Source organism: Nelumbo nucifera, chromosome 3 (assembly GCF_055504915.1).
Source record: "Nelumbo nucifera cultivar China Antique chromosome 3, China Antique-T2T, whole genome shotgun sequence".
Taxonomy (NCBI): Eukaryota; Viridiplantae; Streptophyta; class Magnoliopsida; order Proteales; family Nelumbonaceae; genus Nelumbo; species Nelumbo nucifera.
Window position 1 is genome coordinate 104,758,490 of NC_142651.1, and position 27,148 is coordinate 104,785,637.

Sequence of the window (27,148 nt, forward strand, 5' to 3'; positions counted from 1 at the left end):
AACATGACAACATATATCCCACCAGTTATAAGACCATTCATCCATTTTTTGCTTCCGTACAATCCAATTATTCAGAGGTTACAATTTGTGATACAACCACGCAACCAAACCCATTTATGTAGCCATTGTATATCGATAATGGGTTGGCAACCCATATAGGCCAAGTAGGTGAACGGGTGGGTATGACAGACCAAGATTAACTAGGTCTGGAGTGCGGTTGACTGTCTTAACCAAGCAAGAAAGATTTTCAAATGAGAGACCGAACCCATGTTACCGGATTTCCAGATGGCCTAACAGCCCAATAGATGGGAGCAATGTGTTCTTAATAGAATTGCTGTATTTCAGTTGTAATTGTAATGTACTGCAGAAAGGAAAGGGGAAGAAATGTGCATTTCTCCTTTTAACGAATAATACAAGTATAAAACTGGTTCTTTACTTTCACAACAAAATATTTATTTCAGAGGAGAGCCTCTCTGGAAATGTCATCCACAATTCCAGACTTCTTGGGCCCCTCACCCTCTCCATAGCCTACAGATGTATTTACCTCCAAATTGCTGTTTACTCTAAAAGGGGAAAGAGAGGTCTCCTTGTTAACCTAAAGCAACTGCTAAGGACAGGTTGCATGAGCCAAAAATCAACCACCAAAAAACAAGTTATTTATCGTACATGATACATCAATGTTACAACCTTATCATCTCTAAGCACTTCATATCCACCCCCATCCAACCAACAATTGGAGATGGGAGGTTGTGCAAGAATAGAACTTCGGGGCAATTGGCTCTGAAGTTCAGGAATTGCTCAGTTCATAAGAGCACCTACATCTTTCTAAGGTCAGTCAGAGGGGCCAATCATCTTTCCGGGTACCACAAGCTTGTCAAATTCTTCAGAAGTAAGCACTCCAAGTTTCATTGCAGAATCCTGCAAAATAAGAATTTTTGAGATTGATATTTACTGACAACTGAAATAACAAAGATGACATCAAGAGATGCAACCCATTTGCCCAGAAGGGAAAACCGACCTAAGACATATTATATGCAACTTTGGTTAAAAGTAAATAAAGGCAGGTTGGAGCATTTTGGTAAATACACAATCCTGTTTAAATTACTGAAACAATTTTGCTAAAAGTATGATAACAGTGAATTTTTGTTAATTCATTCATACTTGCATGAGGGTTGGTAATAGCAACCTTCTACTATTGTACCAAAAAGGGCCATTGGCCCATTAGCAAATGTTGGTTCCAGCCACCTTGGGGCTGGGGCCTTGGGAGGGATGACTTGGATATGGACCTAAAGTTTGTTGTTGTTGTTGTTGTTGTTGTTGTTTTTGCACAAAGAAGCTGCTGTTCAAACTTAATGTTCTCTTGCTTGTCAGCCACAAGATTTTACCATTTAAGAAAGCAATAATCCCTCTTTTACTATTGTGCCAAACAAATTTTAATATGAATGTTTGTAATGTTCAAATTACAAATGGAAGAAAATGATTTACCTTCTAAAAGCATAGCTCATGAAACAACTCACTCATAATCAGTTGAGCATGTCTAATAAATTCTGATAAGGGAACACTACTTAAAACCATTGGTAGGTGAATGGTAACCATCCAACAAGTCTAGGTTTCATCAAAAGATAAGGCCCCATTTGACCACAACTATTCAGTTCTTTCTGTCAGCAAGCTTTATCACTCTTCTTGGCTCAAGATGGATCCTGAAATTCATCTATTGTTAATCATATTGTTCTTTCTCTAGTTCCACTAGATACACCTCTAATCCCACTGATAAGGGTCTTCACAGGATAGTGATTTACACAAAAAGCAAATAGTTTTGCTGTTAGATACATAATTTTTTAAATACTTGAAATATTTGGGAAATAGTAATGATTTAAAAGCTAGAAAAGAGAAGGGGTTTGCATAACAGATTACATAATCATAGGACAGTTAACTCTCACCATTTCAATAACAGAGAACCTAGTCAGTTATAAGATCAGAGCACACTAAAGTTATGTTTGGTTTGATAGAAAATAAGAGAGCAACGGGGAAAGGTCTTAAGGAATAGCACAAATTTCATTAAGAACTTTCCTTCAACCTTCTGTTTCTCTCTTATTTCTATCAAACGAAACACATTCTAAATGTCAAAATCCCAACATCACATGGTAATAAGTTATCACCTTCAGAGTAGTTCCTTCTTTGTGTGCTTTCTTGGCAACTGCAGCAGCATTGTCATATCCAATTTTCTGGAAGATGAGGAAAGTCAGCGTAAAAAGGAATACAACATGCTTACAGGTAAAAATAAGGTGGTATAAAAAGGTGAGCAAACTTACAGGGTTCAAAGCAGTAACAAGCATTAGGGACTGCAAGACCAATAAAATCATGCCAGAGCATTCCAATCAGTTACTGTACTTTCCATTCAAAATAATGACATAGAAACAATATTATTTAATACATACCTCATGTAGTAACTTTGAAATCCTTTCACGATTGGCTTGTATCCCCCTAACACAATTTTTCTCAAAGGAAGTAGATGCATCCCCAAGCAACCTCAGTGACTGCAAATGGAGAATTTACAATGCTTACTTGCTTTATATAGCATTTTAACTTTGGATCATTTCAAATCTAGAAGCTTTCAACTTCTGAACATGTATATTTTGTGTAATAAGCATGAAGTAGTTTTACATGGGCCATCTTAAATGCAAAGTCTCCATGCTCAACTCCATAACCATATCAATTCTTGAAGGACACATCAATGTTACATTTTTCCTTCTCCCATTGCTTATTTGGCATAAATGAACAGTAAATGTATGAATGGGATGTCATTTTTTTCCTGCAAAATGTTATTCAAGTAACACAGAAATAATCTTCCATAAAGTTGTTCTATAGGTTTACAATGTTAAAATTCAACATATGGACAGACATCTACAAGTTTTTTTGTCTTGCCGAACCAGAACTGATGGAGATCTTTTCCCTGTCTAATTGTTTCAGGTGGTAAAAAAGCAAAAATTTTGCCAAGCATTGTTGCCAACATTTTTTCATTGATCATCAATTGGCCTTTAGCTAATCCAGAATTTAAAGAGCATACTAAAGAAGATAGCAGGGATATATTGTGGTTATCTGTGGATATAGTCGACAATTTTTGAGTCTATTTTGTTCTTCTATTGGGTGTATGTTTTACTTTGTTGTATGGTGAAATCTACAATCAGATTATAACTTTTTTCCTATTTAGTGAAAATTTTATATTTTATTTGAGAAAAGGAAATTAGAGGTGTGATGTGGTTTGCCCGTAATGTAGCAGGTCGTGCCTGCCTGGCCTGGAACCCCTTAAAAAGGAAGCCCAGCACAGCCTGCAGCACAAGCCCAATCAAGCCTGTGCTGGGCTGGGATGTGGGCAGCACATTAAAAAAATATCTTAAACTTTTATTTATATATGAATTTTGACGTATACAACTGTTTATATAAGAAATAATAAAATGAAATTGAAAAAAGTTACAATAAAATTGGAACAAAATAGTATAATAAAATTGAGAACAAAAACTTACACACACATATATACTTTAATATATTATTATATAATTATTGTATATATATATGTATACAGTTATACATAGACCATACATATATATATGGGTCATGTCGGGCCACTATGAGGATCGTACCATGCCAACCTGAGGGCCTCAAAACCCAAGCCTGGCACAGCCCAGGGGTATGGGCCAAGCCACGGGACTGCCCATGTCGTGGTGGCCCATGGACAGCACAACCCACTTTACAGCTCTAAAGGAAATGTATTTAATTAATAAAAAAAGCCCAAAAATACAATAGAGAAGCTTCAAATACTATGAGCAGCCGTACACACTACACAGAAGCTGCTAGCAAGGGCACCAGACATTCATCTAAGCATAAAATAAATCCCTCAAACAAAAGGATGAGGAAAAATGTCCCCAAAAGGATTTCTAACACAAAAGTCCAAGAGAAAATCAAAGCAGTAAACCTTCTAAGCAACTCATCCTCTTGGACAAATTTGTCATTAAATATTCTAGGATAATTGAAAAACAAAATGCTAGCATGTTTTGGAAACACAATTCTGAATATCATTACAAAAAACACATAATAAACTGGTAAATTAGGGTGGTCAAAACATGTTTGGTTTTGAAAAATGATATTTTACATGGTGAAAAGCCAGAAAAAATAAAATCATCATTTTTAACTATTTAAGTTTCTGGACAGTTAAAAGCTTACAACGCTAACACCTATACTATAAAACACATTCCTCAAACCTTGAGATGTCTTTTCTGTGTTATGCATGTAAATGATGTATACACATTTGCTGGCATCCATGCTTTAACATGTTTAAACCCAGTTGAGGTATTTTTTTTAACATTTAGAACTCTTAATAGCTATTAAACAATTTTTTTTATCAGCAAAATAGCTATTAAACAATTTTGTAAGACTGAAATCGTTCTTCCTACATAAAAATGTACTCTGCAAGTTACTAAACTTTTCATCCGATTAGCTGATTTGTTCCTTAGAAACCAGTAAACCATGAGCCTTAAGCTTCACCAATCAAAAGATTCTGGCATCCTGTCTCATGCCTCCGTATTTTTAAATATTGTTTTAGGGTGCCAAAGGGAGTTATCAGACATCATTTGGATGTTTTTCATGTTGACAATTAATGAGGTAATAAACACCATGGTGTTTCAAACCTAAACAGATAGAACTTCCTAAACACTAAAGCACCTTTGAATTGTTCAATATGTACAATCTCTTTTCAAGTAAAAATAGCAGTGCACCAGAAAGACATACACGCAGAAGACCACTAGCAATCAGTGGCTTGAATACATTCAGTTCAAAATGGCCATTTGAACCACCAATTGTAATTGCCACATGGTTTCCCATAACCTGCAAAGTGCCAAGACATCAATTAGCTAGGTTAAGCAAAGAAATGAGTTCTGTTAGCAAATCAGCAATCTATCAAAACAATCAAAGGAAAATATTCTATAGAGATAATATTACAAACTCCAAGTGTCTTTCTTTAACCAGCAGTAAATATGTTATAAATAACAATCTACATGACATGGATATAGAAAATGTAATCATGGATAGTACACTTCATTTTGTAGGATCAAGGACACAGATATGGGTTTTGGTATCCAATTTGATATGTTTATATTATGCTGCTATATACTTATATCTAGTTGGTTAAATCTAGTATCATTTCTCAAGACTTATATCTTGCCAAATTTAATTAAACTTATGATGTACAGAGTTGTTGTAGGATGATTTGTCAAAATATACCATCAACATATTTTAAAGTGTTGAAGCCAGAAAGCATACTGTGTCCATATGGTATCTAATGCCTGTATCATGTTTGACACAGGTATGCCAGGCATTTACAAGTAATGGAGTGCAGTGGCAAATTCTGCTTCTTTGAAAGCCAGATCTCAGGATGTATGGAAGACTCCTTTGCAAAGCGTAAAGCTGAACTTTGATGGACCTCTTTAGGCAACCTGGGCCCGTCTGGAATAGGTGATGTTCTTAGGAATGAAGACGGCAGGGCTAATTGCTATGTTCTCTGGACCAATAGGAGTGGGAGATTTTTTTTGATCAATTAGGAGTGGGAGATTCACTGATAGCACAAGTTTTGACTCTACTTCAAGGTTTAAGGTTGGCTAAGCAGATAGGTCTTTATCAAGTTGAGGTAGAAGGGGATTCTAAGCTAGTAATTGGGTGGAAGCAGTCACAAAGTTTGGGAGTCTGGGTCTATAGACAGTTTGTGAGGGAAATAAATTGGCTAGCAAGGGAGATAAGAGCCTCCTTCAAGTGGGTTAGAAGGTCGGCTAATGGGTTAGCTGATATGTTGGCAAAGCAAGGAACTTTTAGACTTGTTTTGGGTAGTATTGTAATTCAAAATTGTATCAATGGGGTCAGCACCTTTGTACTTGGGTGGTTGACAGTTGCATTTGTGTTTTAATTATCTTCAATGAAAGTAACCATTTCCTATAAAACAAAAAATAAAAATAAACTAGCACGGTTTGAGCAAGGGATAATTATGTTCAATACTCAGCAACTGTTTAATAATGATTTGTTCATATGTTACAATGTCCAGCATGAATAAGAATGTAAGATCTGATTAGGAAAAAAAATGGGATTGTAAAAGCTTATAGGTTTACCTGAGCACAAACCATCGTGAGAGCCTCACACTGAGTAGGATTAACCTTCCCCTGAAACAGAACAACTCAGCCTTCAATTATAAAGTAGAAGAATAATAATCTCAACACCAAAATTTACAAATACATATTCTTAAAGAAGAAAAACAGGAGAAAAATGAAGTATGGGACAAGAAAAGGATTTTACAGGCATGATACTGCTGCCAGGCTCATTTTCAGGAAGAATAAGTTCTCCAAGGCCACAACGTGGACCACTGAAAAAAAAGCACCATAAATTTTCCAAGGATAATACCAAATAAGTAAAAGATTATTCATAATACACGTACCTTCCTAATAAGCGTATATCATTTGCAATCTTCATAAGAGAAGCAGAAATCGTGTTTAGGGCTCCACTAGTTTCAACAAAAGCATCATGTGCAGCCTGGTAGAGCATGAAAATTTTGAGCATGCAAAACAATTTTATCATGAAAGGTAAATAACAACAACAACAACAACAACAATAATAATAATAATAATAATAATTAAGTTGAGAAATTAACCAGAGCTTCAAATTTGTTTTCAGCTGTAACAAATGGTAGGTTAGTTTCCTCAGCTACTGATGCAGCAATTTTTGCATCAAACCTGAAATAAAATACACATATTTGACAAATGAAAAGACAAAAAAAAAAAGCAAAATCAAATCACAAGACCAGATGAGATTTCATTTGAAAGTAATATCTAAGAGAAGACTGTGTGCAAACAAGTTTTTATATGTATTTCAGTGCTTGTTTGGAAGGGCTAAGCACAGTGGTTTCTGGCTTTCCAAGGTGGGCCCTACATGGACAGCTATGCTATGTTAGGTGAAAAATCCGGAGAGCCCTAATTGGCTGTAGTCAGTTATTTTTTGGGTTGTTTGCTTCAGCCTCTTTAGATAGATTATCCGGAGCGTCTCAAAGCAGTTGAACCAGCTTAGCCCTCCCAAACGTGCACTAAAATAGCTTTCCAATCTCCCTTCCGAAAGAATAATGGTACGATAAATGACCTGGCCACAAGGAACATGCACTTTTTCAGAGTTGCCTACAAAATTTGGAGAACCTACACCTTCTAAAGGCTCAACGAAGATGCCATCAGGGGTTAGAGAATAGGGAGACACCAAGTCCCCGTCACCCACCTTCAGTTTGCAGACGACCTAATGATTTTTTGTGAAGGAGGCCTTAGTGAAAAGGTAGCAAACCTAAAGGAGCTAATAAAAGGATTTGAAAGTGTCTAATTTGAGAATAAATCTGGAAAAGAGTTGCGTAGCAGGTATAAATTTGGAGGTAGGGGAGGTCGAGGCTATTGCGGAGTGTCTTGAGTGTTCCACCTCTGCTTGGCCTATGTCATATTTAGGGCTTCCTTTAGGGGCAAATCCTAGGGAGAGTAGATTTTGGACCCCAGTATTAGAAAATTTTGAGAAGAGATTAGTCTCTTGGAAGATGAACTATATTTCTTTAGGAGGAAGAATTACCCTAATAAGAGCTACCTTGGCTAACTTACCTACCTATTATTTGTCTGTCTTTAGGATACCAGTTAGGGAAGCTAGGAAGTTGGAGAAGTTGATGAGAGACTTCTTATGGGAGCCGGGACAAGAGAAAAAGGATCACTTGGTTAATTGGGAAATTGTGTGCAAAAGTAAAGAAGAGGGGGGTTTGGGAATTGGGAGGGTAATTAGAAAGAATCAAGCTCTGTTAGGGAAATGGTTGTGGAGATGGCCTTTGAAAAGAGAGAGATTGTGGCATGAGGTGGTGGGAAGCATTCATGGGAGGTCAGAGAATGGATGGGATGCTGGTGTATCGAGGCAAGCTAACCTAGCAGCACCTTGGAAGGCTATTCACAACACCCTTCCTCAATTCCTCAATTTTATCAGGTATGAAGTTTGTTCTGGCAACTCTATCCTTTTTTGGGAGGATATTTGGGTAGGAGACTCACCGTTAAAGGATTTGTTCCCCTCGCTTTTTTCTATTTCTTTGTACAAAAAAGAGGTGGTCTCAAAATTTGTCTCACCCTTGGGAACACCCTTAGATCCTACTTGGGATTTTGGTTTTCGTAGAGGACTTGGGGATGCTGAAATTGAGTCTCTTTCTTTTTTGCTTGGGTGTCTTAATCAGGTTTGTTTGGATCCCTTCAAGCCAGATAAGAGGGTTTGGACTCCTAGACCCAATGGAACCTTCACTTGTGCTTCTTTTTTCAAGTCCATCTCTCAACTTTCTACTCACCAACCCTTTCCGTCAAAAGAAATTTGGTGTAGGCCAGTCCTCCCAAAAATTATGGCTTTTTGTTGGGAAGTTTTCCATGGGAAAGTAAACACTTTAGACAACCTACAAAAGAGAAGACCTTTTCTCTGTATTTCTCCTAATTGGTGTATCCTCTGTAGAGCTCACGGTGAGGATTGTTACCATCTATTAGTATCTTGTCCCTTTTCTGCAGACCTTTGGGCTTGGCTACTTTCGTTGTTTGGGGGTAGTTGGAGTCTACTAGCAGAAGTTCACATGCTCTTCAACCATTCTACCTTTTATTGGCCTACAAAAATAGGGAGAATTATGTGGAGATGTGCTCATGCTGCCTTGACTTGGACTCTTTGGGAAGAAAGGAATCTCAGAATTTTTCAAGATAAGGAAAGGAACAACCAAGATTTGAAAGACTGTGTGTTAAACAGGGCAATACATTGACTGAAGACCTTGGAAATCTTTCGTCAATTCTCCTTTAATGACATTTGGAGAAATTGGTCAGCAGTAGCAAGGTGCTCATCTTTAAAGGCCAAATCAATAACAAGCTGGTCTCCTCCACCCGAAGGCTCAATTAAGTTGAACTTTGATGGAAGCAGCATGGGTAATCCAGGATTATCCGGAATGGGGGGTGCTTTGAGAAATGAGAAGGGAGAGATTTTGTTGCTCTACTCAGGTCCTTTGGGAATTGGGAATTCCATCAGGGCAGAACTTTTAGCTGCTGTACAAGGGGTCCAATTTGCAAACCAGCTGGGGGTACAACAACTAATAATCGAGGGGGATTCAAAGTGGTGGTGGGTTGGTTGAAAATTTCTGAAGAGGCTATGTGGCAATACAAGAATGAAATGAAGAAATTTAGTTGGTTGACAAGGAATATGTTGGTCACTGTACAGTGGGTGGGGAGATCAGCAAATACCTTGTCAGATGTGTTAGCTAAGCAAGGGGTAAATAGGGAAGAATTATTTTGGGCTCAGTTGTGATTCTTGTTTTTCTTTCCTAGTTTACTTGTAAGTTTCAAGGAGGGGCTGCAGCTCGCGCCTCTCACTGGGATGATGTATGAACTCACTCTAATTTGCTTCTGAATCAATAAACTTACTATTATTCATCAAAAAAACATTGTAAATAACATTATCCACAAAATAAGTTAATATTTCAATCATGGAAAACACTTGCAGAAAATGCAAAGAGGTGAACTTGTGGAATCAAGTTAAAATGGTGAAAAAGGAAGAAAATGGTAAGTAGCTCAACAAGAATCCATGCTAAATGTCAGGTTGGACTCAACTTAACTACAAAATTTACCCATCATTAGGAAAGGGGTGGGGGAATTGTTGAGCTTTTCTTTGGCTTCCAATGAATAGGTTGACAGACAAATGCTCCAGTTAACGTCCACCATAAAGGACTAACCATGATTTCAAATTCGTATTATTTGGGGTTTAAATTGAACCGCAGATAAAAGATTCAAATAGCAAGATCAAATCATTTTTTGGAATTACTGTACAATTTATTAGCATAAATCATGATTAGAAGCCGAATCAGGCAATTTAATATGAATAATGTTTTAAAGAGTAAAAGATATTTTAGTCCTTGCTTTGAACTTTCTTTTAATTTGGTGAGGGGTATGCATGTAGCCAAATAGGTAGGTTGAATTTTTAAGCTTCTTTTATGCTTTGAAAACAGGGAGCATGCCCCATCTTCTTCTCTTCCTTTTGTGTTAGGGAGAGGAAAACAGGGACTTCGCCCCAACCTTGTCTCTTTCTTTTATGCTATGAAATCAGGGGTTCATCTCCATTTTCCTCTCTGTTTCAATATGTGAAATGCATTAGGGAGTAAGGACTTTTATGTGACATGAAAGAAGAGGATCCACCCCACATTTGTCCTCTACTTTTCTAATTTGTAAACAAGGGTCCCCCATATTTTTCTTATTCTTTATGCCATGGTTTATGTAACAGAATATTGCACTTTTTTAATATAGTTAGATTTTTGTTCTAAAAAGGAACTTTATAGTAATTTTTTGGCTTATCTCAGTATGGTTAGTGTTGATGAATCTTTAGTTGTGCAAATTGACTCTTAGTTTTTGTTATCTTAGTATATTACAAAATGTTCTCCAATAGATTCTTATACTTCTTGTCAACTTCTTTTAATGTCAGAAGCCAAAAGGTAAAGATCATTCTCAATCAATATTGAGATTGCCAAAAATGTTTTGCTTTCAGATGGTATAGTATTGTTCTCAGTCTCAAATATTAAAATGACTCTGCAACATGAATATGACATAACTGTGTGGTTGTTTGAATCATTTAGTTCTTATATACATGTTGTCTTAGTTTATCCAGAAACCAGTTCTTGTTTACATGAAGATGACATAATGGTTCTTGAATTATTCTATTGTTACATACATACATTTTCTCTTTGTTGAAGTCCTGTATCATAGTTCCCTATGCCTCAATTGTCAATATCTTTAATGTTTGAGAAAGCACTAGATATTAAAGTTATGAGTTATGATTGTTGTCTTAGCTTATTCAGTTCTTGTTTACATGAAGATGACAAAATGGTTCTTGAATTACTCCATTGTTACATGTATTTCCTCTTTGTTTAAATCCTTTGTCTTAGTGTTCCCTATGGCTTAATCGTCATCATCATCATCATCATCATCCAAACTTTATCCCAACTATAAGGGTCGGCTACATGAATCCTGTTTTGCCAGTCTGATCTGTTCCATATCCATTGTTAAATTATTGGCACTTACTTCTTACCATGTCCCTTTTGATCTACCCCTTGCCCTTCTAGAAGCCCCTTCAACTCTTTTGATAGATAAAATTCATTAGATTTCATTAGAAGCAAAGGATAAAGAGCCTGTTACAAGCATCCCAGTAGGAGGCGTGAGGTGCAGCCTCACTCATTAATACAGAAACAACAAATTTACAAGTGGGCCCAGTACAACTGATCCCTAGTTACTCCTTGCTTAGCTAGAGAATCAGCAAAAGCATTAGCTTCCCTTCCCACCAATTGTATAGTTAAATTTATCTGCTGAGTTATCCATTTGAATTTCTTCATTTCATTTCTGTAACACCAAATCACTGAATCTGGTTTTTAGTAGCCAACCCACCACCACCTTGGAGTCCCCTTCTATCACCAAATTCTCAAATCCTAACTCTCTTGCAATCAGGACGCCTTGTAGGGCTGCGTACAGTTCTGCCTTAAGGAGTCTCCATTCCCCACCAGTCCTGAAAAGAGTGCTCTTAAGTTTCCTTCCTTGTCTCTGATGGTCCCTCCTATTCCAGCTGGGTCTGGGTTGCCTTGAGTACTCCCATCGAAGTTTAGCTTCAGAAATCCTTCAATGGGAGGTGTCCAAACCATCATTGCTTTAACCTCTGCAATGAACTAGAAGCCAGTAAAGGCCAAAGAGTGCTCTTAAGTTTCTTTCCTTGCCTCTGATGGCCCCTCCCATTCCAGCTGGGCCTGGGTTGCCTTGACTACTCCCATCGAAGTTTAGCTTCAGAAATCCTTCAATGGGATGTGTCCAAACCATCCTTGCTTTAACCTCCTGCAATAAACTAGAAGCCAGTAAAGTAAAGGCCAATTCCTCCAAATATCATCAAAGGTGAAGCATTTGAATAGTTCCAAAGTTTGTAGCCAGTGTATAACCCTGGTGCTGTTGATGGCCCTCTATGCAAATGACCAAACCATCTTAGCCTACTTTCTCTCATTTTATCACATATAGGAGCTACTCTAAGTTCCTTCAAGTGACTTCATTTCTGATTCTATCTTTTCTAGTTTTTCTACTCATCCATCTCAGCATACGCATTTCAGCTACACCCATTTTCTGGACATGTTGTTTCTTGACTGCCCAACACTATTCCATACAACATAACTGGCCTTACAACTATTTTATGGAATTCCTTTCATCTAAGTGGTTTTCACCTATCACATAAAACTCCTATGCCTTAATCACCAATATCTTTAATTTTTTAGCAAGCACTAGATATTGGATATGTTATTTTTTTCTAACTCTAAAACAATAAAAATGGTTGTTGTACTTTGTTTTACTATAGAGAAAAAATAATTTCCATTAGTACATAGCCATATGATGTATATAGGCTGAAAGTTGGTGCAAAGACATCTTTCTATTTTTTGAGAATTTCTAGTAATTTTTATGTTTTGTAAATTTTTAGAAATATTAATAAAAAAAGATCTTATGATTTATGATACAATTCACAATATACAATTCGCTTCAAACCCTCTACAATTACAGTGTTGCACTTATTCATTTTATTCCTCATTTGCTTTTTTAGTGGGAAAGTTTGATAAAATCATAAGAGCATATACATGATATATTGTAGAATTTGCTTAGTATTCATGCTAATGGCATAGGGGCTTTTACTTGGTGTAATGGTAAAATCTAAGATAGGCAAGCTTGAGAATGTGGGTCAAGTCTAAGGGTGGTCATTTTGTGCAAACAAAAAAAAAAAACCAAGTTTAGGAATTAGGACCGTACCCAGTCTACCCCTCCCAAGACCCCAGATAACTGGGACCAACATTGGCTAATGGCCTTTTTATGAATGCTAATGACACAAATCCCATATATCTCAGCTTTTTTATTTTTCAGGATCATCCGTAAGTCCATATAAGCACTACACTAGCCACACAAAATCAAGCATACCACTTCAGGCTTTGTGCCACAAGTGTGTGTTTATATGTGCGTGAGAGAGAGAGAGAGAGAGAGAAACAATAACCAACACTACAATCTTTAACCGTATGCCCATACTACCTGGATACCTTTGCAAGGGTGTCATATCACATTGCATACTTAAATTTTTACTGTATTTTTTTATAAATGATTAATACTTTATTGAGATCAAGAGTTAAAACAGTACAAGCATCCCTTTGAGAGGCGCGAGTTGCGACCTCCCCCAAATTTAGAACAAAATAAACAGATTAAAAGCAAATTACAGCCGAGCCCAATACAAAATATGCCTGTTTGTCCCTTGTTTAGCAAGACAATCAGCCAAAGAATTTTCTGATCTTCTGACCTAGTGTACTCTTACATTCATGTCCCTCATATACCATTTAAATTTTTAATTTCATCTCTGTAGTACCAAGAAACAGAATCCGGGTTTTGTAGCCATCCCACCACCACCTTGGAATCTCCTTCTATCATCAAATTTACTAGGCTAAGCTGGTTTTACTATAAATTCCATATCTGACATCTTGAATGGCTTTCTTCTTGTTGTATCCGGGTAACAAAGAGCTCATTGGTTTAAAGTAGTCCAAAGTATAAGAAAGCATTCAACCTCTTAATAGTAGTTGATTTGTAACTAATACAAGAGATCTAGAGTCACATTGATCTTGTGAATGGATTAGAGTCATTAGACTAGGCATGTTTTTTGGACATCATCAGGCTATACCACTTACAATCTGTACAGAATGGAGAAATGCATATCTCCTTATAGAAGAAACCTTGACCTTTGTAAAAAGGAACCTAGTTGTCACTGCTATTTTGTTAAACTGAAGAACATAAAAACAGATGGATTTAAATTCCATCTGGTTTACTAGAAGCAAATTTGCCCACCAAAACCAGAGGGAGAATGAACTGAGACACCTGAGGCAGGTAAATCTTTCTCTTCTTGAAAAATGGTGTCGAGGTTTTTGTCAACAACTGATAGCCTGTGGAGAAAGGTTACTGCTATAAAATATGGACATAAAGTGTACCCATCCATGGACTGTCAGAACATGGAGACTTCACCCATTTAGGACATTCCTATGCAACGCTATTGTAATTAACTAAAAAGGCACAGATTGGGAAATGGTACCAGAATCAAATTATGGGAGGACCCCCTGGTATGATCCTCAGCCCTTCAAAGAGTAATATACATCACTGCATACAATATATTTGTCATAACCCATTCATATGATATGACCACTAGTTAGGTGATAAGACAACAAAACGCAATGGTTTTTTGAAGTTGCTTTCCACAACCCATGTAAGTTTAAAGAAACCTCATCGCAAATTACATTCTTGGCTCACACAGGAGTTCAGGGAAGTGCCATCTATCAGCCTTTTTTTGAATCTTCATATAGATATGGAAGACGGATAATGCTTTTTGGGTATTCCTAATAAAATTTCATATTTACTGATAAAAAAGATAACGAAGTTTGTCACAGTTCTGTATGGCATCTTGTTGTACATGAGCAGAATGAATATCTGTATACACTTCTTTGTCATAAAAAAAGGCAAAAATAACCAGGAATCTTCCATGTGGCAAATTAGTTTAGGGCCTAAAAGGATTCCTAATGGCTAATGTTCCTCTCCCCATCCTTTATTTATGGAAAAAAGAATTGGCACAAAACAACTTGTCACATGAATTATCAAAAAAAAGAAAAACAAAAAACAAATTGCCTCATGATCAAAATAGTCTTGATGGTCTACCTAGATACTTGGATGACACAACATGACAGTAGAGCTTAAAGGCTGAGTTGAGTTTAATTGTAGATACTTGGATTACTGATATAAATCAGACAAAACTACAATACAGGGCTGGGCATAGGGGTGTTGTAGACTATATAAATGACCACTAGGTCCACCCAGAGGCTCCTAATATCTGATGGACAGTCTGAATCGCAGACAAGATTTCTCTACAGGGCTGAAACAGGTGGGATCATGCAGAAAATTCCTTACTTGACGATGATGATGACGATAAAGATAATAAGAATAATAATAATAGTAACAGCAACAATAACAATAACAATAAACATATCAACAATAACAATAACAATAACAACAGTCTTGAGTTACTCCAAGATGTCCACCTCCTCCCTTCAGGTAATGGTGAGAGGATATGGACTCACAATGTCAATGGCCATCGACCCACTGACCAATGGCCGTCGACATGGCCGCTGACCGACAGCAACCAGTGCCCTCCTTCATCGGTGCTCCCGACCAACGCCAACAAACGATTTTGACCAATGGCAACCAGAGACCCCGGAGATGTCCTAACAACTTTCAGAGGTCTCGAGGTTTTCAGAAGCCGAGGCTTATGCAGAGGCAAGGAAGACTTTCAAAACTTTTCCAGTGGCCGGCAAGTGGAAGAGTTTGCGTGAAGGCAAACCACAACTCTTTTTTTGGAAGTAGACGGCGAGAGCATAAAGGAGAGATCAAACTTCCTATAAATCTGTTTGGTAGGAACCTTCGATCGAAAGGGTTTTGAGGTAGACGAAATCCAAGTCCGGACATCCAAAGTGTGGAAGTGTCTGCAGGGGGTTGATGTGAGGCGCCTTGATGGTGAAAATGGTTGTTCTTCCTACGCTCAAAGGAAGAAGCTCGGAAAATACGTAACACTGGTGTGAGGTGCTTTAAAGGAGCCCTACTCCATTTAGAACCTTGGACAGAGTCTATCGGAACTTGGCAGAAGGAGGAAGACATTGGGGGTTACATTTGGGTAAGGGTCTTCAAATTGCCACTACAACTATGGAGTAATGAAGTCGCCCAGAAAATAGGAGATCTCTGCAGAGGTTTTTTGGAAGTGGACGACTCTAGAGCTTATAGAGAGTCTTTTGAATGCATCAGATTAAAAACTCGTTGGGTTGGACTCCCTCCACAGACGGTAAATGTGGTGGTTGGGAAGGAGATGTTTGTAGTGACCATCTGGCCGGAGATAAAAGCAGAAAAAATGAAAACCCTATCGGACTTCAAAGCAGCGGTCCCAATAGGTCTTGACCTAATACAAAAGCTGTTAGCAGGTAAGACTAGCAAACAAGACGTTAGACCTTTGGTGGAGGCTTCAAAGAAGGAGGGAGGGGGACATGGAGGCTCCTTCTAATCACCAAAAGGATGACGTGCAGGAGTTAACCTCGATCACCGGAAGTGTGGATGAAGGGGGATGGGAGCTAGTTGAAAGGAGGAAAGGTAGAAGATGAAATCAGAAATGTAGATTTCAAAAGAAATCGAATGGCCAAGGTGAAGTCGTATCTGACAAAGGGAGGCTGAGGTCAGGCCTTTTTCAAATTTCAAATTTCTCTCAGCTGCACTTTGATGATGTGGAAGTAGTGGACAAATTAGCTGAGACGGTGGTGGACTGCCTTAAAAACCGAACAGAAGAGTTGTTTGTGGGCCTTAAAGGCCCGACTTTCTTTCTCAAAAAGAGAAAGGAATCACATCAAGCCCATAGGGATCCAGGCCCATTACACATCAAAAGCCCAATTAAGGATAAACACGCTAGTTTCAAGTCTCAGCAGGTAGAGGTCAAAGGCAAAGGCAAAGCCCAGTTTGAAGATTCGACCTCCTCTTCTTCTGAGTTCGAAGCTTCAGTCGGAGGAGAAGGTTCAAGCTACCCTGGTACTTGGAGCAAAGACGGCTAACGGGATAGTGAGAAGGAGGAAGAGTATCAAGTCGAGGAAGAGTTTTCTCTCTCAGGTCACTCGAGAGATGGATTAAGGGCTCGTTCACAACCTCCAAAAGAGAGTGGGTTAGGAGGCGGAAAGGAAGCAGAAGCTGTGGCAACTCCTTCACTGAGTACACCCAAGGAAGCTGCACCTTTGACGGCTAATGTGGAAAAGGTAAGACACCCAAAAGTTTCAGTTACAAGCTCTTCAGCGGGAACAGAAAGGCAAGGGAGCCTGACATTATACATTCCAGTAACTTCTGACTTTGGCGAGAAGGAAGATTTTCCTCCCTTGGCACAAGCCCAATTGCAGAAAGCGCCAGAACCAATCATTCTTCCAGACAATGAACCTCAGCAGACACAGCCGCAACAGGTAAATCTGAGGTATGTAGATGATTATGAAATTTCCAATTGGGTCATGTCTAAGTTTCTTGGTTTTGGGGAGTTTTGGGGGGTCTCTTTCAAAAGGGCTTGAAGAAGAAACAAAAGCCTTACTGGTGGCCATTGAAAACAGATTTTTGGTGGAAAAGGGAAAGAAAAATAGGAGACAATCGAAAGAGTTACTGAGGCTTGCTTGGGGTTTAAATGACAGCACTGGAAGTGTGAGACAAAGCAATAAATCTCCAAGAAACTAGCATATGGAAAAACTAAAATTAATTTCGTGGAATGTCCGAGGCCTCGGTTCAGGCAGAAGAAGATTAGTAATTGGGTTTTTTTTAAAGGAATGGAAACCTGATTTCTTTTACTTCAGGAAACTAAACTACAAAAATTATCCTTCAAAGTGGTGAGAAGTATTTGGGGTTTTGAAACTTGTGATTGGATTGAAATCCCAGCAGTGTTCGGTTGCATTAGTCTGGAACAATAGTTCTTTCAAGTTGTTAGATAAGCAAGTGGGGGCTTTTTCTATTTCTGCAAAATTTCTGCAGGAGGCAAACAATATGCAGTTTACAGTGACAGGGGTGTATGGGCCAGTAGACTCTAGTTTGAAGGAAGAATTCTGGGAAGAATTAGACTGTGTCAGAGAGATTTGGGAACGACCTTGGGTGTTAGGGGGAGATTTCAACGCCACTGTTTGTCCAGCAGACAAAAAAAGGTTGTCACAGAAATAGCAGGAGCATGAAACTTTTTGTGGATTTCATTCAGAGATGGGGTCTGATAAATTTACCGCTTTCTGAAGCAAAGTATACTTGGACTAATAACCAGGAAGAACCTTCTCTAGTCAGATTGGGCAGGTTTCTGATTTCTTCTGAATGGGAAGAAGCTTTCCCCAATTCTAGTCAGGAAGCCTTACCAAGAGCAGTTTCTGGTCATGTTCCTCTCCTATTAGATACAGGGGGGCTAACAAAGAATCATCAACCTTTCAGACTGGAAAATTGTTGGCTGGAATCAGCAGAGCTGGCAACAAATGTTCAGCAGTGGTGGGCTGAAGCTTCTTTCACAGGCTCAGCAAGCCATATATTTTTTATAAAACTGCAATGGCTGAAAAGAAAAATTAAATCCTGGAAGCAGGAAAGGGCAAGATTGGATGAGGAAAAAAACAAAAGAATGTTTGAAAGTAATAGCTGATATTGATGCAAAGGAAGAACGAAAGTTATCGGGTGAGGAGGAAAGAAGAAAAAGGAATGCAACAAAGAAAGTTTTTGACTCACTAACTAACGTACCAAAATGAAGTCAAATGGAGACAAAGATCAAGAGCTATGTGGCTGAAAGCTGGTGATAAAAAAACAGCTTTCTTTCACAAGGTAGCAACTGCAAGAAGAAGAGTTAACTCAGTAAAGAAGCTGGAAGTTGGTGGGCAAACTGTGGAACAAGAAAAATACATAGCAGACTCATTTGTCAGTTTCTTCAAAGATCTTTTCAGTGAACCTTGCAAACGAAGACCAAAACTGGATGGCTTGGTGTTCAGCTTTCTCACAGAGCAGCAAGCCTTGGACTTAGAGAAATCCTTCTCAGAGAAGAAAGAAGGCTTTAGAAGAGATGGAAGGGGAAAAGGCTCCGGGTCCGGATGTTTTTACAATGCTATTCTTTAAGAAATTTTGGGAGCTAATTAAAGCTGACTTGACGAAGGTGCTGGAGGAGTTTCATGCGTCCGTTGCTCTGGAAAGAAGTTTGAATGCAACTTTTATAGCCTTAATTCCTAAGAAGAGTGGAGCAGCTGAACTGAAGGATTTTAGGCCAATCAGTTTGATCAGCAGTGTTCACAAAATTTTGGCCAAATTTCTGGCTACCAGACTAAGACAGGTGATGGATACACTAATCTCTAAGTATCAAGGTGCCTTTGTTAATAACAAGCATATTCATGATGTTGTTCTCATAGCCAATGAGTTGATTTATTCAAGAAGAAGAAGTGGGAGGAGTGGACTGGTCTGTAAAATAGACATAGAGAAAGGCTTATGACCATGTCAACTGGGCTTTTTTGGATTATTTGTTGGAGCGAATGCACTAATGGAGAAGTTGGATGAAAGTCTGCAATAACTACTCCAAGATTCTCTTTCCTAATTAATGGTTCAGCAAGAAGTAACTTCAACAGTTTGAGAGGTTTGAGGCAAGGGGATCCCTTGTCACCGCTGCCATTTCTATTAGTAATGGAAGGTCTTGGTAGAATGGTCGATAGGGCTGCAGAGTTAGAGATGTTGGAAGGTTTAGAAGTGAGAACTAATGGCACAAAAATTCCCATTCTGCAATATGCAGATGACACTCTTTTTCTGCAGTGCTTTAGAGGACCAAATCATTAATAACCTGAAACATCTTCTATTCTGGTTCGAGATAGTATCAGGCCTAAAGCTAACAAAAAGTGAAATGATAGCTGTTGGAGAGGTTTCCAATACTCAGAGATTGGCAGATTTGTTGGGTTGCAAAGTTGGCTCTCTCCCCACAAAATATTTGGGGTTGCCTCTCGGTGCCAAATGTTCATCCTAAGCCATCTGGAATACAATTTTAGAAAGGATGGATCAAAAACTGGCCACTTGGAAAGCAAGATATCTCTCTAAAGGTGGGAAGGTAACATTAATAAAGAGTGTGTTAGCAAGCCTTCTGACCTACTGCATGGCCCTCTTTCTGATCCCATCAGAGGTGGCAAAGAAATTGGAAAAGATGAGGCACTTTTTGTTGATGGGTTGGAAAGATTCTCACAAATATCACCTTGTGAATTGGAACCAGGTTTGTAAACACCATTCCCAAGGTGGTTTGGGGATAAGACATATAAAGACCTTCAATTTAGCATCACTGGGTAGCTGGATTTGGAGGTTTTCTACTGAGCCAGATAACCTATGGAGAAAGGTAAGAGCAGAAAAATATGGACTGGATAGGAATGGGTGGAAATACTGGCTCACCACCTTCGACATATGGCTGTGGTTTATGGAAAGGAATATGCAAAGCAAGTTTGCTTATCAGAAGATGTATCAAATATAAAATTGGAGATGGTAGAAGGATTAGATTCTGGTTAGACCCCTGGATTGGTGAAGGCACACTTAAAGAGCTGTTTCCTGATCTGTTCAATATGGCTACTGATAAGGAGGCACTGATAGCTGACTCTTATGTGAGGGAGGAAAACAACATTTGCTGGACTCCATCCTTTAGAAGGGATTTCAATGACTGGGAGATCCAGATGGCTGAAAATCTGCTCACTACTCTCCAAAACCAGGCTTTAAACCTTCAAACTCAAGACTCAAGAGTATGGAAGTGGAATAAGGCAGGAGAGTTCTCAGTCAAATCTTTTTACAACTTTCTGGTGGGAGAAGGTGAAGTTTTTTGCTCAAAGAAAGATTTCATTTGCAATGACTTGAGATGCTGTCTTTGTAATGTGGAACAGGGATCAGACAGACACTTGTTTCTGCATTGCAAGTTTGCTTAAGAAATTTGGAGCTATTTTCTGAAGGCCCTGAATTTAAGTTGGTGCATGCCTGCATCAGTGAAAGCCTTGCTGGAGGAATGGCACATATCCGGGTTGACTAAGAAAGGGAGAGTCTGCTGGTCTTCCGTCCCTTTGGCAATTCTGTGGGCGCTGGAAAGAAATAACAGAACTTTTGAACACAAAGCTTCTTCTGAAGCTGAGGTCATCAATATGGCTATAGGGTTTATTAGGAATTGGTTGTCTATACATACTGTGTTTAAAGATGACATGTCAAATAGCATTTTGTTGAGGATGGTCTGTTTTTTGAGGTCCAACTTGTCAGCTATTTGTACAGATTCCCATTGTACAAAGGACCTTTTACTTTAATACAATCATACTTTACCTTTTCTCAAAAAAAAAAAATAATAAACATATCAACAAGGAGTATAAGAGAAAAGTTACATGAATGGATTGAGGCATCCAGTCAGTTTTTCAAAACAAAAGACCGCTTTGGTTAACAAGGCCTAAACTGATGTTCTTATCAGCTTTGATTGTTGATGAGAAGTCACAAATTGGTATTGACTAAACATTTTACAGGACACTTGGGCATGGTCCCCTCATCTTTCAATCAGAGGCTGGCTTACTAACACCCAAAGTGAACATCTGTTTAGATGGAATCTTTGATCTCTTAATTCCTCTACAGATGATCTTTAAATCAGAGGCCGGCTTACTAACATCCAATCAGAAATACTTGGGGGGGGGGTTCTATCAAGGGTTCTTTTGGGCATTTGGATTTGTTTTATGGAGTGATGACATTTTTTGTTACAATTCTTTAGCTGGCTTCCTGTAACAGTTTTCTGGGTTTGTTCCTAATCCAGAGAATTTGGTGATTGTACACTTATCTTTCACTTTTCAATTTAACTTTTTGCTCATCATAGATGGAAAGTAAGATTCAAATGATTTTGGGTAATTCAAAAACATTATTTAAGTTTCTACTCAAAAGTATGCCAAAAAAATATTGTTATGTGCATGCAAAAAACATGTTGACTTCAAAATACTCTTTCTGAAGTAACTTTTAAAAGGTTTTGTTAATAATAGTTCAGTCATGGGAATCAGGAGGTATCACGACAACTTTGAAATACAATTAGAAATAAAAATAAGAAATATTTCATCCCTAAGGTAACCATACCCTTTTTTTGTATTCAATCCTGTTCCTACAGCAGTACCACCTTGTGCAAGCTGCCCAGAGGACAACAATATAATATAAGAACTCAAAACCAAGAAAACAATAGAGAATAAAAAATTGGAGTTTGCCTACCTGATACATACGGGGTAGGGTGCACATGACTCTTTCAATTCCATATTTTACCTGCAACACTTATTAAAAGTCCATTAATAACTCCTAGTATTGTTAACAGGCTTGTGAAGTGGATTTAATATGGATTAAATATCCATCAGAAGGATAAACAAAAGGGTACAAACACTGGGGATTGAGGAAAAGGAAAAAGAGGAAAGAGAAAAGGAAAAGGCCTTACTTGAGTAGCATACCCACTGAATTCCTGTCCAAGAGTTAAAGGTGTTGCATCTTGTGTGTGTGTGCGTCCTATCTTGATGATATCTTTGAATTCGAGAGACTGGTAAATAGTACATAAAAAAAGTAATGTGAATGATGGAAGGTTGTGCATTAAGCCCCTCATAGAAAATTGACAGTGACACTAGATACTGTTACACTTGTATCACAAATAAAATGAACCTTGAAATGTATTGTTTGACTGGGTGGCCTCATCATTATTTTGTTTTTAGCATAATCCATGTCAAGTGATTTGTGATTTTAGTACAAGAAATAGTAAATAAGTAATTATGTAGTTGACCAAGAATTACTACATATCCTTCCAAGGCCTTTACTCTCAACAACCCCCCCCCCCCCAATTATATAAACCTCAAGCTGAAAGATAGGTGGAATCAAACAGAAGCAGACATTCTTAGAAATAGTTATTGTCAGAAGTCAGAACATTAGAATTTAGAACTAAATGCTCTAAGTCAGCAATAACCTGACTAATAAGTTAAATCACCTGTTCAAATATTACAAACTTTGTACAGGATTGGACATCAATATTAAAAACTCAGTAGTATGAAATAAAATAATGCATTTTTGTGTCAGTTGGATAATGGATATATCTTATTATCTTTACAAGGATGTATGTGTAAAGCTTCCTACAATTGCATTGCTCACCGAGTAACACATAGACATGTAGATGTAGTGGTGTTCAAATATATAGGGTCCGTTTGGTTCGCAGTTGGAATCGGAATCAGAATCGAAATCCTTCGGAACTAGAATCGGAATAGGGTGGTCATTTCCCATAGTCTGTTTCATTCAGGCAGGAATAGGAATGAAAATTGGAATCAGCAGGAATGAGATTTAGTTCCCAAGGGAGGGGGAGGGAATGGCCATTCCCTTAAACGGGGAAATGCCATTCCACCAGGAATGGGAACGGGATTCCAGTTCCACCCAACCAAACAGTTGGAATCATGATGCATAACCCACAGTTATGATATCTGATAGGTAACCAGTTTTTGCAAAAGGAAACATTAGCAAGACAACTACAAGAAATACAGTATAGAGATAAGATGTTGTTATTTTCCAACCAGAAAGATATAAACTAAATCTTATTCAACCTTTGAATTTAGTGAAGTGTGTAATTGTTTCAAGCTCGGTATAAATCTTGAATTTATTTCAACTGCTGCAGCAATATGCATCACCTGGAAGGGGAAAAGGCAAATTTGTTATTAGTAGTACTCAGTAACTTGTAACAGTAAACCATAGTTTTTCGCAATCCAAGCCCAACTAGATAAATAACAATTTGTCTTTAAGACACAAGATAACTAAGCTAATATTATTAGAAAGACATGCAAATCTACAAGATATGCAAACTCTATAAAGTGATTAGATGGCTTACGGTTGGAAATGTGTCATTTGAAGATTGAGATCTATTAACATGATCATTTGGATGCACAAGCTTTTCTCCACGTTTGTGGCCAAGAATCTCAGCCGCCCTATTTGCAATTACCTGAAGAATGCAAAGAAAAAAAAAATCAACAAATACAATATAATCCGAAAAACGACTGTGTTACAATTAGAATCTGAAATATCAAGGAAATCAAATCTCAAATGTCCTTTAACTGGTAGTCTGGAACTGCATGAGAAGAATTCACAAGAAATTAATCTATTGAACAAATTGCACAAGAGGAATTATCACTGAATACAGTATAACTAGAATACTTAGCACTGAATCTATCAGAAAAAAAAAAAAAAAGAATTATCACTGGACATAGTATAACTAGAATACTTATGGATATTTCTTTTTGATAGATAAGAATGTAGCCACATTTAAATATCATGTAGATACATTTTTATATGTCAACTCATTTAGACTGACAATCTATCCCCTTCTAGATGGTATTGATCAAACATAAGCATCTAGAAAATGGATTAATCTTTTTTAGTACATTTAGAACATGATTTCTCTCTTTTGGGGGAAAGATAACTTCCATGGCCTCATTTCAAGTGACCTGATTCTTGTAACAGATCACGCTTATCTTGATTTAGTCGAACCTTGGAATATAGGATTAGTACAAACTTACAAAAACCCAAGTTACCATTACATCTTTCAAAAGAGAAGAGTAAATGAGCAAAAACCCATTAAAAGCCAGAACAGGTAGAAGTGTACCTTATACTAAAGGAAAACCCGTAATGCATTTTAACGGTCTTCTTTCAAGAGTAACATGACCACTACATTCCTATCAGCCACATTTCTTTAACTGTATCTCATATTTAACTCTACAATTTAATCAAACCCTAGAACCTAGGATTTACTATAAACCACCAAATTCCAACCATCATACCACACTGGTCAAAGGAGAAGTGAAATGCCTTTTACAACCCAATAAAGCACCTGTAGTATACTAAAAATTAATAGAGAAATCTAGCTAAACACTTCATAATATTTAAAGATGAAAAACAAATTCCAACCTCATTAGCATTCATGTTGCTTTGAGTCCCACTTCCTGTCTGCCATATGACAAGTGGAAAATGATCATTGAGCTTTCCCTCGGAAACTTCTTGAGCAGCCTGCATTATTGCCTTCCCAATAGATGGATCAAGACCATATTCCATGTTCACCTGCACAAGGGAACACCATCTATTAGACCATTACATGTCTCAAAGACCTAGGGACAGACTAAAAAGGGCATTGGTTGAAGTAATGAGAAATATTTTGAGAACCCGTAGATGGATATGAAACTGGACAAAATTGAATGGCAAAACAGGATTCATGTAGCCAACCACACATAGTTGGGACAAGGCTTAGTTGAGTTGAGTATCTATGAAAAGAATGAGATCAGCAAAATAATATTTTTTTATTAGTAGATCGGTAAGACAAAATAGTGGGCATTACTTGGTATAATAATAAAATTTCAAGCTGCCAAGCGTGAGAACACAGGTTTGAGTCTGAAAGTGGCATTTTGTGCACAAAAAAAAAAAACAAAAAACAAATGCTAAAGTTAGGACCATACCCAGTCTACCCCTCCCAAGACCCCAGTTAGATAGGACCAACAGTGGGTAAGGGCCTCTAAGATTATTAAGACAATATCATGGCTAAGATCAAAACAGGACTAAGCTAACACAAACAAGGCCCAAAGTCCTGACATAATATCTCAATCAACTAGTCAAATAATGCCGGGATGTTTTTACTTGAGCCTAAGCACCAGATAATGTGGGGGTTGTGGAAGACTGAAAGTAACAAAACATATAATCTTTGAGAATAAAACTTCACCATTCACAATACTGCATGATAAGGTTCTGTTATGGACTTATGGCAGTGCAATAGTCTTCAAAGCAAAGGAATTTCATGTGAAGAGACATGCAGAAATTTATTTGTGATCCACCAGAAAAATAAATAAATAGGGGGGTGGTACAGAAGCAACATTTCACATAGAAGATCCAGTTCAGATTTGATGGAAATTCTCTTGGCAAGATAGAGCCTTCCAAGATAGGTAGTATTGGTTCTGATAAGGAGGGACAGGTTTTCGGCAATATAGCGACCCACTTGGTGAAATGGACTCCTCTGAGGCTAAAGGGTACCACATCAAAAGAGCATTTTCTATCTTAGTAGAAGATCCGGTGAATGGTTGAATGCCATAGGATGAGGGGAGGGATTTAGAAGAAGACTAGAGAAACTTTCCAATAAGCTGAATCAGATTGGGTTGTGGATTCCTGCAAATTGCAATAACAATATCCAGATTGACAACTAGGGATCTAATATCCATTATAGACGAGTTAGGAAGGTCAGAACCTCGGAGGTAAGCAAGAAAAGAATGTCCAAACCTTGGCTGCGCATTTCTTAAGAATGCCAAAGGCACGAATGATAGGTTCTGGCATTTGTTCACGTTCACCACCGATATCAAAGTTCTGCAATGACCTCTGAGTCTGAGCCCCCCACAACCTAGAAGTACAGAATTACAACCAAACTGGGATTTAATGTTATAGAAAGGCATACCAGAATCAATACAAATTGTCGGAGATGTGTTACTAATGTTTTTAAACAACTCAACTAAATAGCAGAAAACAGAAAGAAAGTACTACAAACTTGTCGGAGGGAACAAGGATAGGTCCAAAGGTGTCTCTCTCCTCCCTGAACGATGTTGAGAATGACCTCAACCAAGCGGCACGCAAATTCCATACCAATGGCGACGTCGTCGATGCACATGAGAGGCGACGGGAGGCAGTAAGCATCGCCATGTCCAGTCCTGCAAAGCTCAAATAAGTAACCGGTATCAAATGTATGATTAAGCGTAAGCTGAAGAGAAGCCGAACTGAAGATCCAAAGATGCTGGAAAAATGACTGCAAAAGTAAATTCAATCGAGATATGAATACCGCTGTGCAAAATCTGTAAGACCGGCAGGAACCGCTTGTCTTGCCGGCGGTGAGTAAACGCTCGCCGGAATAGAGAGGGGGGTACGGATGGCAAAGAAAGAACAGAGAAGTGATGTTAGGTCGCGGGGAAAGAACGTGCTTCGGAGTTCAGATTAAAATGTCTAGAGAAGTGCGAGTGATACAAAGACTCGTGCTTGATCAGAACGCAAGCATTGCGCAAAAGCCATTAGATTGGAATCTTTGATCTCGTGTTGAGGCATCTCTGTGCTGGGGTGGACGAACCGTTAAAATTCTTTCATTTCATACGAAACACAAACACACTAACAAAAGTGGAAGTGGAGTACCTAGATGCGTTTAATTGTCTACGATTCTACTCGTAAATTACCTATATGATGACGTGGCTTATCATTATTGGTCCAGCATCGTCCGGTTAGTGTGGAAGACTCGGTCAGACCTGGATGCGATGAATCGCAACGCCAGTCGCCAGGCAATTCATCATGCCATACGCCCATGCCCACCAGCGCAGCCGTTGAGCGTCGCCTGGTCGGAGTTGCGTTGGAATACTCTGCTGCGACCGACAGTTCAGACTTGGCAACTTCTAGTTCTAGCCTTCTAA

General features: G+C 38.2%; 1 protein-coding gene across 1 annotated transcript; it reads right to left on the bottom strand.

The window, feature by feature from the left end:
- Nucleotides 1–359: 359 nt before the first annotated feature.
- LOC104598878 (fumarate hydratase 1, mitochondrial) lies at nucleotides 360–26,861 on the bottom strand. Its single transcript, XM_010261152.3, has 18 exons — nucleotides 26,533–26,861; nucleotides 26,245–26,404; nucleotides 25,983–26,100; nucleotides 24,630–24,779; nucleotides 23,557–23,667; nucleotides 23,276–23,359; nucleotides 22,135–22,233; nucleotides 21,918–21,968; nucleotides 21,789–21,838; nucleotides 6,689–6,770; nucleotides 6,476–6,570; nucleotides 6,337–6,403; nucleotides 6,153–6,203; nucleotides 4,786–4,881; nucleotides 2,439–2,537; nucleotides 2,313–2,342; nucleotides 2,160–2,225; nucleotides 360–918 (listed from the first exon to the last, which is right to left on the bottom strand). The coding sequence occupies exons 2-18, from the start codon at nucleotides 26,394–26,396 to the stop codon at nucleotides 832–834; spliced, it is 1,488 nt and encodes a 495-aa protein (XP_010259454.1). The 5' UTR covers nucleotides 26,397–26,404; nucleotides 26,533–26,861; the 3' UTR covers nucleotides 360–831.
- Nucleotides 26,862–27,148: the final 287 nt, after the last annotated feature.